Source organism: Lissotriton vulgaris, chromosome 7 (genome assembly GCF_964263255.1).
Source record: "Lissotriton vulgaris chromosome 7, aLisVul1.2, whole genome shotgun sequence".
Lineage (NCBI taxonomy): Eukaryota > Metazoa > Chordata > Amphibia > Caudata > Salamandridae > Lissotriton > Lissotriton vulgaris.
This window is the reverse complement of record NC_141695.1, coordinates 1,052,062,760-1,052,077,536: the sequence shown is the minus strand read 5'-3', so window position 1 is coordinate 1,052,077,536 and position 14,777 is coordinate 1,052,062,760. Positions and strand designations below refer to the sequence as shown.

At 46.4% G+C, this 14,777-nt stretch overlaps 1 protein-coding gene across 4 annotated transcripts in view; it reads left to right on the top strand.

Annotated features, from left to right (window-relative positions):
- C7H5orf24 (chromosome 7 C5orf24 homolog) overlaps positions 1–14,573 on the top strand; it is a 44,767-nt gene extending 30,194 nt beyond the window's left edge. For all 4 annotated transcript variants that reach the window (XM_086931498.1, XM_086931497.1, XM_086931499.1 and 1 more), the window contains one exon: positions 12,296–14,573. In XM_086931498.1, the coding sequence (XP_086787624.1) occupies positions 12,296–12,874 (579 nt within the window). In that variant the 3' untranslated portion in view covers positions 12,875–14,573. The remainder of the gene's footprint in view (positions 1–12,295) is intronic.
- The last annotated feature ends 204 nt before the right edge of the window (positions 14,574–14,777 follow it).

Below are 14,777 nucleotides of genomic sequence, written 5' to 3'. Positions count from 1 at the left end.
CTTACCCAGAACCACCTAGCATTCAGAAAGCAACTTAAAACGTGGATATTTGACAAGTAATCCTCCTCCCCTTCCTAAGCGCCTTGAAACCCTCCGGGTATGTAGTGCGCTATATAAATTTTATGACTTGACTTGACTTGACTTGTACGGTTTACGTAGGGCAATAAGCAATTGTCTTTCGCCCGGAGGATGAGTGACTTCTGTCAAATCTTCATAGGCACGGAGGCACTGTACCACACACAGTTTAGGGGAATCCTGAAAGGCCGGGTACGAGATCACTCTCGACAGGGACTTAGTCCGCCTACTCACTGTGAAAGACACCCCATCAGGGGAGAAAACTCTAGCAGTGATGTCCAATGCTCGCACGTCTGAAACCCGCCTGCAAGATATCAGGCACAACAGCATAGCCAACTTAGCCGTGAGCTCCTTGCGAGACAAAAAACGATTCGGCTGCCAGGACAAAAACAAGTTCAGAACCCAGTTCACGTCCCAAAGCACGGAGTAAAGTGGCTCAGGTGGCAATGAGAGGCGAATCCCTCTCAGGAGCCGACACACCAAAGGGTGCTCCCCAACCGGGGAACCATGCACCAGGTCGTGCCCGGCCGAGATAGCGGAACGGAAAGTGTTGACCGACCGATAGGTAAGGCCGTCCTCCGCTAACCCGGCCAAGAAGTTAATAACTTGAACTACGTCTGCCCCCACGGGATCAAAACCCCCTCGCATACACCAGCGACGCCATCTATGCCAAGCTGACCGGTATCTCCTTGTCGTGCTATCGGCCCATGCCTTGGAGAGCAGGTCCTCTGCCTTTCCCAAAAGGCCTGGGAGCGTCCAGCGACGCCGGAGATCCGCCAAGCCATCAGATGCAGGGACCCCTCCTGGACTAGCCGGTGGGGAGCCCCCTTCGGACTGAGCAGAATGCGAGGAGAGTGGGGGAGCAGGATTGGAGAATCCCAGGAAAGTTCCAGTAGAACTGGAACCCAAACTTGAGACCTCCATCATGGGGTAATCAGGACCACGTCCGCCAACTGACGGCGTAGCAACGCCGACACTCGCGTTATCATTGAAAACGGGGGAAACGCATATTCCTGCTCGCCCGACCAGTCCTGGAGGAAAGCATCCGTCGCCAACAGAAGAACCTCGGAAGGTGATGATCCAGGCGTGACGCAAACAGGTCCACCGAGAAGGGTCCCCACCTGTCCACCAGCCAGGAGAACACCAGAGGATCCAACTTCCATACACTGGCGTCCAGCAGGTGCCAGGAGTGCCAATCGGCCACCACTTCTGACGACCCGGCAGGTACTCCGCCGTGACCGAGGAAAATTCTCCACACCTGGCCTCCCAGCCAGAACGACTTGCGTCCGACTCGATAATGACATCCAGCGTGGAGCTGAAAATCGCACGGCCATTCCAGGCCTTCATGTTCGTTAGCCACCACCGCATCTCGTCCATCACTTCCTCCGACAATGGGATCATCTGAGAGTATGTCAGACCCTTCCTGAGGTGGTACGCCTTCAGGCGCTGCATGGCCCGGTAGTGAAGAGGGCCTGGGAAAATGGCCTGAATCGAAGAGGACAGAAGACCCATCAAACGCGCCAAATGGCTCAGTGACCTGTGAGTCTTCACCAGAGTCTGACGCAACTCGTGCCGGATCTTCGCCATCTTTCGAGCAGGAAGGCTCAACGTGGACGACACAGAGTCGACGGTGAACCCCAAAAAGTTGCACACTGTGTGGGGACGAGAAGAGATGACTTCTCATTGATTACAAAGCCCAGACCCTGAAGCAGTTTGATCGCCACCTGAAGCTGGGACGAGAGCCGCTTCGGACACTGGCCCATGAAGAGCATGTCGTCCAGGTATACGATCATCCGGATACCTCGAGCTCGCAAAACCTCCACCGCCGGGCGCAACACCTTTGTGAAACACCATGGCGTCGAGGATAGACCGAAAGGTAGCGTGGTGAACTCGTAGACCTGACCGTCCCATTTGAACTGGAGGAAACGACGGTGGGGAGGGAAAACAGGCACCGCCAAGTAGGCGTCTTTTAAGTCGAGAAGGACCATCCAATCTGACAGGCGCAAAACATCCCTCAGGAGGTGGATCCCCTCCATTTTGAAATGGCGGTATACCAGCCATTCGTTGAACTCCTTCAAGTTGATGACTGGACGCCGGCCCCCGTCGACCTTATCAACCAAAAAGAGATTGCTGAGGAAACCCCCGGGGTGCTCCTGCGCGCAACAAATCGCCCCTTTGTGGAGGAGGGCGGACACCTCTTCGCGCACTAAGTCTGCGTCGCGCTGGGAAAAGGTAATAGGACGGGGACGTTGAAGCTGGCATGGACGGCCATGAAACTCCAGCTGGAAGCCCTGGACCGTCTGCAGCACCCAAGCATCGCTTGTCAGGGAAGCCCAAGCTGGGAGAAACTGCGCCAAGGGCCCCCCAACCCGCAAGCTCGCTGAGGGCAGCACACTCACCTCTTCCAGCACCTTGTTGCTGTCCTCTCTGGCCGCCGCGTCCCCGGAATCGCTGACCCCAGGTCGGCTAGAAGTTGTTGAAGCGGGTACCATCCTGTGCCTGCCCGCGGCCGGAGTCTTGCCCCCGATCGGAGGGGTTGCCACGGCCGAACGAGCGGCCCCTGCCACGTCCGGCCCTCTCAAAACCCCGAGGGGCAAAAACTTTGATATTGGACTGCGCCCTGTCCAAGGATGTGAATGTGGCGACTAACTTCCCAAGTTCCTTGATGAAGGGGTCCCCGAACAGGCCCCCTTGGGCAACAGCGCCGGCTTCTGAAGAAGCGAGGTCACCCAACTTAGGGTCAATTTATAACAACAGTGACCTCCTCCTCTCGGTAGAGAGGGCACAATTCGCATTACCGAAGAAGATAATGGCCCACTGAGCCCAATTGGACAGGACCTCCGGGGAAATGAGATCCCCCGTGACCTTGGCTTCCTCGCCCATGTCCAGAATTTTGGTCATAGGACCTACCGCGTCTAACAACTTGTCCTGGCATGTGCGCCAGGACCTGTCGATACCCTTTCGAGGATCTCTGACAAACTTCGCCAGGAACGTCGCCATCTTAGTCGATGTCCGGTGTCAACGCCACCTTGCCCTCTAGGGTGGGCCGAGGGCAATCCGCCCTAAGGCGGTTGCGTGCGTCCTTTTCCACGGGCTTGCGCAAACGGCCGGCCACGTATTGGGCCACCTTGTCGCCGGGAACCCAGTCCGAAGACTGGGGGTGGCCGATATCGTCCGGGTCCAACATGTCCGAAGGACCCGCGGAGGAGGTGGCCGGGAGCCACGACCTCGAGGAGCAGGCCTCCTCATCCATGTCCGGGGAATCCCCATCGTCCTGGGGTTCTGGAGACATGGTACGCGGGGGCCGGGGGGGAGCCTCCGCGGGTACGGGAGGAGGTTGGGACCCCTCATGCGGCATGAAGGCGCTTTTGACCCGGGCGAAAGCCTCCGAGTGAACCCCCTCCGTACAGGGCTTTTTAGGAGGAGGGGGAGTGGGTGAAGACGCAGAGGCCGGGGCTGGGGCCGGCGCAGGAATCAGGGCTGCCAACTTGGAGTATGCCTCGTCCAACCGTGCCGTGAGGCGCTGCTCCAGGGGCACCATGGCTTGGTCTACTGCCCTATAAATTGAATCATCCACCGCTTGGTAGAAGTCCTCATCCCAAGAGGCGTAGCTGAGAGGGTCATCCTCTACGTATTGCCCGTGTTCCCCCTGCATCATGAGTGAAATTAGGCTCTGGCAGGAAGGGAAGTGCAGCACAGCTAGTAAATATGGGCCCTAACAGGCACCAAATATAAGCTGGGAGGGAGCCCAGACTATAAGTGGGGCACCAAGGCACACAATTCACGAGCACGAGCCCCGGGAACGCTGTAGCCCTTTAAGGTCACAGGGCGTCAACCCGGCAAACCGTCCCCAGCGCCAGCAAACCGGCGCTAATTACAACCCCGCAGGGTGTTAAAGCAGGAACCAAAATACAACCCTTTCCGGGCGTTCAACATATGGGGAAAACCCTGCCAATTACGACCCCGCAGGGTGTCAGGCCGGGAGGCAGGGGGGCACCGCAAACAGCCTACAGACAAAACGCGCCGAAAAACGCTTCAAAAAGTGTCCCTCAGGCGCGCTAGCCACAGATGAAGCTCACCCCCTAGCGGTGGAAAGCACACACCGCACCTACCACAGGGACCAGGTCGCGTGAGGAGCGCTGAAAAGCGTCCCGCGATCTCCAAGGGACTCAGCAGAATTGAAAATAGTCAGCGCTTGCCCCAAACACAAAACGCTACCCACACAGTCCCAAAATAATCAGAGAGAAAACCATAAATCACTTAACTTGCTGCTGAGCAGCGAAGGAAGAGGAAGCAGCTGCAAGGCTAGATGGGAGCTGCTGGAGTGCGAATAGCGACGAAGGACTAACATTGTGACTCTTTTCTTTCCCTACTGTTCATGGGAAATGTAGTTGTTTTTCTTGCTGCTGTTTGTGCAAATAAAGCGAAGGAAGTAAGGCATAATCCGAAGCCTCCGGTCCTGCCATAGAATTCTGATAGTGTATATGTGCCCCGATAAACCCAGGCTTCTTCCTAAGGAGTTTGCTTCTATTCTGCTAGGCATTTTAATAACTGCCCAATGCTCCTCCGGACACTGCATGTAAAGATGTAGGTAGCAGAGCGAAGACAATAAATCACAGCCCTGGTCAGCATCTTAGCATCTTCTCCTTATTGTGAAATGATTCAAGACCTCTGGTCTTTGACTTTCTGATTCAAAACATCAAAGAAGAAGAAATGTAAAAAAAACAATGCAGTTGAGATGTGGTAAAACAAAGATTGTTAATATTTTTCAAGGGGAAGAAATTGTTTCTTGGTTGGTAAACGTCTCTGGTGTGGTGAATGTCTCTAAATATCTGCCTGACACCCTGTTACGGAAGAGAAGAAGAAATTAACAACCATTGTTCTGCGCAGAAGGTTTATACACCCATCTCCAACCTCCTTCCATTGGCTCCCTTGGCTTCTCCCCATTCGTCCTCCTACATGTACAGTAGCCTCCGCTTACAGTGTTTGTCGAGGAGAGCATTTGCCTTTATAGGTGGAATACGTTTTGAGAGGTAGTACACAGTCTACAGAATCCCAACATATTACATTTATGGAAGACACTGTTAGCCTTGGAAGAACCTCATATAGTTTACTTAATACTGAGTAGTAGAATATGTATTGTGCAAGTAATTAAACTGAATGTATTTAAAATGGGCATTGTATGATGCTCTCCCAGCACACAACAGCACGCTTTCACCGTTCCTCTCACTAAGGTACTGTCATTTATATATCTTGTGGCGATCAGTCAGTCCGGTGTACCTGTGTAGTTCTGAACAGTTGAGAAAGTTCGCTGCCTTTGTTCCAATCGTCCAAATCTGACATCTGGAGAACTTCAGGGACCTTTAAATCCAGTAATTCTTCACCCCCCCCCCCCAAATGATCTGAGCCATAGAGGAGGCACTGGCTCTCTGGAATCTGATACCCCTCTCTAGACATTTACACAATGCTGCTAGGATAAAGAGGCTGGTCATAGTAAACCCATCTCCCCACTTATTTGTGCTATTATTTCAAACGGGCCGTGCCCATAGAGGGTGCTACAGCAATTTGGAGTGTTCGTGCCCATGGTCTTCAAAACGTTATCAAAATTTCAGACTATTTTTGTGACAGGCAGGTGGACATGGCTGCCTTCCTGTAGATTTGTCAGATCCTGTCAACCAGCAGAACAGGTTGTTTTATTATCTATGGTGTTGCAGTTTACTGTGCCATATACACCGCAGTAGAACATCATATTTTTTCACCTACAGGTGAAGGAGAGAATTGGGTTGTCATTTTGTGAACCTCCCAGCGGCGTTATGGACTTAACCCACAGAGGCATTTACATTTTGTTTTAGGTTTTTCTCCATTTGACATGGATGTATTATATGGTCTTCTAAAGCCTGGGTTTTATTTTGTGAAAAAGCCAAATTGTTGTTCTTTTTCTTATTTCTTGGTAGTTACTAATCCTTCTTATTTTTTTTCATCTGGGTGTGCCATTTTTGCTATGAGAAGGGTCTTCAACCTAAAATGAAAATAATTAGAAGCCATGTGTGAGAAAGTGCCCTCTATCTGCATGGTTGCCCCCACATTTTGCTGACTTGCTGATGTGCTTTGACTGAATGTACCGTGGGCTCCTGCTAATCAGGTACCCAGGGCCTATGTTCTTTCACTAAAACTGCATTGAAGCCTAAACCTAATTGGCATCTCTGGCCACAGGTCAGCCCCTGGTAAATGGTACTAGAGGTACCCAGGGCACTGTGACCAGAGAAGGCCTCTAAAGGCTGCAGCACTTATTGTGCCAGCCTTAGAGGTTCTGTACCTTCACTATCTCACACTGCCTTTGCAGGCTGGTTATTTTGGTGCAGAGCAAAGTGAAGAGTCGACATGGCACACATCCCTGTGTCCCATGCCTACAACCCACTTCCTTGGCGTAGATCAGTTACCCCTCTAGCTGAGTGCACTATACCAGTGGTGAGGGTACAGGGCTCATGCACCTACAGTGTCTAAGTCCATTCTTAGATATTGTAAGTGCAGTTCTGCCATTAAGAGTATATGGTGCTGGGAGTTTGTCATTACGAACTCATAACCATAATGGCTACTCTGAAAACAGAGAAGTTTGGTATCGAACCTCTCAACACATTAAACCCACACTGATGCCAGTGTGGGATTTAATGAAAACTGCACACAGAGATGCCCCCTGAAAACTAACCTACCACTAGTGCCCAAGCCGAGTGGCTGCTTTCAGCTGCCACCACCAGACAAGTTTCTGGACCCCTTGGTCGAGAGCCTGCTGCTCTCTGGGTCCTGGAACACTGTACATCCTGGGAAGAAGTGCCAAGCCTCCTCCCCCAGGATGGGCAGGGTCCATGAAGGGGAATATTCAAAGGCTTGCCGCCTTTGTGAGCTTCCCCAGGCCACTTGCTGCTTCCAGCAACTGGTCCCCATTGGTTCTGATCCCCACTTTGAGCTGGAGAACCAGCGGGAAAAACAAGTGAGGAAGAGAGGTGTGCCCACCTCTGCCAACTCCACCCCTCAAGCACAACACTCAGTCCCCGCCATCTTGCAGATGGGGGGGACGCAGTCAACCAGGGCAAGGCTTATGCCCCCCTCCCATTGAATGGTGGCATAATAGGGGGTGTACCCACCCCAGGGAAGGGACCCATTGGTCCCAACCGTTTACCTACCTGTAACGCCCCTAAATCTAGCATTTAGGGGCACCCCTGAACCTTGCTTCCTCAGACCAGAAGAAACTACAAGAAAAAAAGAACAAGGACTGAACAGCTGTGCCGAAGCAAACAAGAGGAAGACGCCCACTGACAGCCCCAGCCCTACAGGCCTGTCTCCACCTCTAATCTATCCTGCGCAATCCCGGTGTGTCTTGCAGCCAGCAACCTTGAAAACACCGGAGGACCTGCCTGCTTTCAACCACAGAGACTGTGTCTCCTGTGAACACCGGATTTGTTCATCTCCAACCTCTGGCTCCGGCCGGACACCACGAATCCACACCACTCTGCACCCACCACCGAGCTCGAGTGGGCAATGATCCTGACCCGTGATCCGGCGACCCCATACCTGCTTCAAGCCTCCAGCCGATGCCTGCAGCCTAAATCCTAAAGGTCCCTCCATCTGCGACCAGGAGCTGGTAAGAAGATCCAACCCTAAAAGGCACCCTTGTACCCGACGTCCCACGGCTTTGGGTGGCCAAACAGACAGTGCCTAACCAACCCCCAACATCCCAACTTGCCTCTCAAAGTGGTGGTCTCTCCCAGAAGACCTTCGTCTCGAGCCTGCAGTGCCTTTGCAAACCGGAGGTTCCCATTGTAGACAACAGGGCGCCCGATGTCAAAACAGCACCCTGCACCCGGCCACCCTAGTGCCACTGAGGGTGCACCTTTGGTGCTACTTTGTTTCGCCATTTGTCCTGAGCTAAAGTCCAGGAGCTTTACTCCCACATCCAAGTGGCCTGCTCGTCAGCAGCCACCAACCGGAGGCCGCCTATCCTCCACTGGATAACAGTGGGCCTCAGCACTCTGCACCCGGCCGCCCTAGTGCCGCTGAGGGTGTAACAAGAGTGCATCTCTGACCCTGGGGGACCCCTGAGTCTACCCCCAGGAACTTAACTCCCACTACCGAATACTTACCCTAAAACCATTTTCCTCCATAGGATAACATTGACTGTTTTTCTTGGAAAAGTTTCCAAGTGTGGAGTTTGAAAACCTAAAGAAACTCTTTAAAATTGTACTATTTAACAAAAACGCTTTTACTTACCTCTTTACATGAAATGTCCCAGTGTAGTATCCTGGTATACTACACTGTGTAAGAAAAGTAATCTAAAAAGTAACTTGCCTGGTATTTTACTGAAAAGCCCATTCAAGTCTATGTACTGTATTGACAAAGCATTGCTTTTCTCTGAAACAATACTGTAAGTCAAAACAAAGTGCATATACCATTACAATCCAAACAGTATTACAACTGTATATTTACTGCAAAGTATTTATCACTTACTTGTGCCAGGCTTGCTTGGTTCTAGGAAATAAAATAACTAAAAGAGTATTTGTATACAAAAACAATTGGTCGGAAGTTCAGTCTTTGAGTGTGTGAAATCATTCGCTGATTGAGTGTGTGCAACATATGCTTAACACTGTCCTCTGATAAAGCCTTACTGCTCGGCCACACTACCACAAATAGAGAGTAAGGTGCCTTCTGACTTTACTTCTGCCTACCTTTGGGGTTCCACTGGACTCTGTGTACACTATACCTCACTTTGGTAAAGTATATAGAGGGCCAGCTTCCTACACCATGCCATTCTCGATCTAAGGTCTTCTTGTAGAGTTTGCATTTGGGTTGGAGAAAAAACGCTCTAGAGCAGTCTTTACCTGGGGGCGATGTAGAGGCTTTGAAGAATATCCTCTTTGCGTCAGGGAATCAGTGTAGAGCCGTAAGGTCAGGGGTGATGTGCACCCTTTGGTTTGATGTGTGTAGGGGCAGTCAATTGATCTAAGTGTACATGACACTAGTAATAAATACCACTGCAGATTATTACTGCTTTATCTGATTAAATTGTGTGCTTGATAGGAGACATCATCCCTAACACATATAGTAAGCATATATTCATAAACTAAACAGTTGAGAAAATTACTAAAAAAATACATTTTCAAAACACGGGATTGCTTGGAAACATCCTTGAGAACTTCCATATGAGTCCGTAACCTATAAAGAGCAGTGTGAAACCTGAAGGTCACATGTTCTAATTCCAAATCTCATCTCTCTGAGGTTAATATAAGTGCATAAATTGTTTTGTATAGTGACAATTCTGATAATGTTGAAAAGCACACGTAAACGTGCACTGTTAATGTATAAGTAGAGAATCAAAGGTTAATGCTACTTTAGGTAAAACATTTAAATGAAAACACCCAAAATACACAATCACTCCGAAATGGGTATTCTGTTTAAATATTTATGCATTTTGGAGAAATGGTACTAAGTATTTAAACATATGTAGACCCAGACCTTGATATGGTAGCTGAATGAGGAGGATGCAAAAAGAACAATTGATGGACAGAATGCAGAACAATGTCATCCATTCACTCCAGTACAGAGATCTGGGCCTAAATCCATCGTTTTTTTGCTCCCTCTGCCATACCAGTTTGAACCCAGCCATATGCAAATCAGTCTTTAGCCTGCGCCCAATGGGAACAGTCCAGCCTGAACTGCCAGGCCAGGTCCTCCCTGGACTGGAAACAAGCATACTGGGACCGGTTTCAGGGATTAACTCATCAGCCAGGATAGCTTTGCTCCAGTGGATGGAGAGCACAGGACCCACGTCTGGCATACCCGTCCCACTTGGGGTGACAAGTGCAAAAAGAACAATTGATGGACAGAATGCAGAACAATGTCATACCTTCACCCCAGTACATATATCTGGGCCTAAATCCATAGTTTCTTTGCTCCCCATGCCACTCCAGTTTGAACCCAGCGATATGCAAATCAGTCTTGACCCTCCTCCCAATGGGAACAACCCAGCCTGAACTGCCAGGCCAGGTCCTCCCTGGACTGGAAACCGGCATCTTAGGACTGGTTTCGGGGTTTCACCGCCTCATCACGATGATGGATTCAACCCAGATCTGTGACTGGTGGTGACTGTCTGAAACATTTCAGCGCTCCGTCCATCATCTCCTTGTGTTTGCTTTGTTTGCCTTAAGTTGGCAGGGTATGCCTAGACTTGGGTCCCTTGCTCATTTTGCCACTGGATTCAAGCTAGCCTGGCTGATGAGGTGTGTTACCACGAAACCGGTCCCAGGATGCTTGTTTCTGGTCCAGGGAAGACCTGGCTTGGCAGTTCGGGATGGACTTTTCCCCTGAGGCACAGGCTCAAGACTGATTTGCATATAGCTGGGTTAGAACTGGGGTGGCAAAGTGAGCTGAAGAACGATGATGGATTCAACCCAGATCTGTGACTGGGGGTGAGTGTCTGAAAAGTTTCAGCACTCCGTGCATCATCTTTTGTTCTGAAGAATAATAGGGAAATTGATTAAATATGCTAATCTTTTTCAATAGAAAATAAATCAATAAATATCCATTTTAGACACTGATATGATAGCAATGGCTCAATGTTAACATATATAATTATAGAATGTTAACAGTGAATTACAGGGATGTTTTTCACGAAGGAGTTCTAAGTAACCTCAAATAGACAACTCAAGCTGTTTTTGCTTTCACTGAGGAGGGCCCAAAGGTGAAAAACAACCCCGTAATTCACTGTTAACCCATCTCTGATTTTATGTTATGCATGGCCACCAAAATCATCTGTCGCTGTCTTTAAATACTGGATAAGGGCAGAGGAAAATGGGAGAGCTATAAATTGCATGCCCTTTCGTCCCTGAAGCAAATTGGAAACGTTAATATCTTACCTGCTTTCATTAACAAAAACCCACTACTTTCCCTGCCTTCCTTTCCCCTCCTGCAGCTGTGCTTTCTGCTTTCAGTCAAAGCAGAGAAGCATCACTGTGCTGACAGGCTCTCAGAGAGCCCCATCAGCTGGCCTGGAAGGTCTGTATGACATCACAACTGTTGATAACCAGTTTTGTTATCAACTGTTGTATTGTCATATCAAGGCGTTATGACTTTCAGAATACATAACGAAGAGTATTATTAGAAAAAACTGTGAAAAAACATCGGAAAATGTCAGCTGGAAAGGAAAGCCTAAACAGGCATGACTGCTTGAATATACACATTTTCAAAAATGTTTTCTTATATCAGAATCGCTATAAAAATAAAACAAGAAATGCAATTGCAGCAGTTTTGTCAAAAGCGACCAAGAGGATGAGTTTACCAGGATTCAGGAAAAAGTAAGGTCCAATGAAATGTAATCAGTTATGAACAACATACAATTAGAATGAATAGATATAGTAGTTGACCTTTTCCTGTGCTAGTATTATCAAGCTGAGTGGCTATTTAGAATCACGTTTGTGTGAACTAACAGGTATCGATTTTCATTTTCTTTGACATGTATTCAGGAGAAAATGACTTCTGGGGTGTTCCAATCACCGGACATGCCGGAAGTCAATCGGTTTGCAAACTAGATCGAATAGTCATCCCACACGTGTGCCCTCAACTTGAGCAGTTACCTGTTTTCAGGATGTCAGTCGTATCAAAGTGGAATTTGTCCCACTCAGGCCCTCACGTTACTGTTTGCACGTGATCGTTTGTGTCACAGCTGCATTTTCCCTGACTCTAAGGCATGGAAAATATTGATATTCTCCTTGTACTGCAGTTTCTTGTGTGTGCACTTAAGCGATTTGTCCGCACACGATGGCACAACTTTCACATTTACTATTAGCTTGTAACCTTTTAATCCCAGGGATCTAAAAAAAAATGGGGGGGGGGGGGGGGGGGGGGGAAATGCTCAAAGCCGGCAGGTAAAATATAGGATACATGGAATTTAGGTTAATCTTTTCTGTAGTGCGTAAAACATTGTTGGGGAAAAATATATTTCGAACAAATGCAGACACTTTAAAATGATGTGACTTGTGTTGTAGTTTGTACCAAGGATATAATAATTACTGTACTAGAAATACAAATGTAATATTCCATTCTTTAATTAATGGCTCTAATACCTTTCGCTGACAGACTAATGTATTGGGTTTTTAAACATAAAAGCATTTGTAATTTTGTAGTTTAATTTTATTAAGCTGTTTTTTGCTTGCATGTTTTTTGCATATAGAAAATGATGCACCCCGTTTCAAGCAGTGATGGAGATTTCCTTGGGAATGAAAAAGCTTCATGCCTGTCTGAGGACAGCAGACGGGCGGCAGAGCAGTTTGACTTGTATACCATACAGGCAAGTAATTACAGTCATAAGCCTATTTCCTGTCAAAGGCAAGACGCAAAAAATGAAGCACACTTGCAGGCAATCGGTGGAATGAATTTAGAGAAGAAAAATGGTGTAAAGAAAAAGAAAAGCATCAACAAAGCTGGTAAACGAGGAAGACCTTCAGGAACAACCAAACTGGCAGGATATAGGACCAGCACAGGTCGACCTTTAGGGACAACCAAAGCTGCCGGATTTAAGACCAGCCCTGGCAGGCCCCTGGGCACAACCAGGGCTGCAGGATATAAAGTCAGCCCAGGGAGACCTCCAGGTAGTATTAAAGCACTGTCACGGCTTGCAAACCTAAGTTTCACTTGTACCGGTGCTGCGTTTCCATACACTGTGACATGTACCAAAGAAATGCATGCCACTGCTGATGAAGATGAAGAAGAGGAGGAAACCGATATCAAAATAAAACAAATCATGGAGTAATCTATGCGTTTGGTTGTGTATATACGTTAAGATTTATATTGAAATGCTCAACATTTTTTACTTCGTTTTTTCATGTCTATTGTTTTTTTTCATTGTGATTTTTATTTAAATGACCTAATTTTAAATCTTAGATAGCAACGCTTGCTTTTAAAAGCACAATGTCTCAACTCTAAAGTGAATTTTATGCCACCTGATTTTGTGGATCATTTAAGTCTCGTTCACTTCATACCTGCACTGAACACCTTTTACTTTTTTTCAAATGACTGGCACTTGGTTCACACATTGGCTTATAAAGTCACAATAAAACTTTAATACAAAACAAAGATGAAACTGTAAAAATTGAGACAAAGGTTTGCCAATATAAGTTTAACAAAATCAAATTCTCATTAGTGCAGTTTTCTTTTCACATTGTTCGAGAATTTTGAATAGTTTTTAAATTGTTACTATTCTGTTTTTTTGTTTGTTGAATGCACTTATTGCTGTTCCACTGCATTGTATTTGCTTTTAAGAAATTGCAGATCGTTTTCTTAATATTGTACTTTGGAAACTTATTGTATGTTGTAAAATAACCAAGGACACGAAAAACGCTACCTGATAGTGCACATAAAGTTCAGAATATTTATAGGGAACTGCTCACAGATTTTCTGTTTAATACTGTTAATTCTAACACTGCAGCACGGATTTTAACATACAACAAACTTGTTTGTAAAAACTTTGCCTACAACTTATATATCAGTTTAAAGTCTGCTTCAGGTGTGAAATTAATATTGAAGTCCAGCTTTTCAAAACTACAGATTTGACAGCTTTACATACATATTTCTGACTTTTACGTGGACACAACAGATGTATGTTGTTCATTTTCATGCATGCTCTTTAAATTAAAAAATAAAAAGGCAAAGGACATTTTCCATCACCCATATTTGCAATTGTATATCTGATATAAATAGGCTACATGTTATTGCATTGTGAAGGTGCAGCCAAAGTAAACCATTATAAGTGAACTTCATCCATGCATGCGTTTGGTTGAGATCTAGTTTCATGACTATGAAGTCCATAAGCTCAGAGCTCTACAAATCAGATCAGTTGTACATTTTACAAAATAAAGACTGTATTTCAAAGTATGTTCTTCAATGCGGCATACCTAAGGTAAATATTTTCATTAGAATAGAATAAAACATTTAAGGCATCATTCTAGTTTATCTATAAATCATTTAATTCTCAAAAATAGTAAAAACTTTGGAGTTTATGGAAGCAGAAAATATCTAAAGTCACATGTTTTCCATCTATGTAGCTTTATTTCAGTGAAAAATAACATGAACCTCTTCAATTATAATTTGAAAAAACTAATTTTGGTCTTGGTGGAATATACACGTCATGTTTTAGAACCTTTTTATTTAATAAACAGGAAACTGCAAGCTTGCAGGAGTTACACCAATGTCTAAAAACTATTGAGTGTGACGTAATTTTATACTTTACAAATAAAGGGTATTGCATTTTAAATGATGATTGTACATGTGCACACTGACCACAGAGAAAATTACTTAACAAGTCAGTGTACCAGACCATACCACAGAAAACCGTTGACTTCATTTTGCAATATTATGGCAGCTCAATCTAACGGCTACGAAGCTATGTGTTTTCCATGCTCAAGCTCTCAGTTGTATGTTGCGTTCCTTAATAAATTTGTATTTTAATCCGACTGGTGTAAATGTTGACATAAAAAGTCTGTCCTGTACTTCAAGTAATGTGGTTTAATATTTTCATATCTTACGATCAGTTTTAAATGACTTCTTTAAAAAGAAATGCACTGACGTGCATTGCTATGATATAAGTGAAAATTTTATGTATTCACAAAAAACAAGAACATTCGACACTTTGATAATTATGGTAAACAAAACTTGAG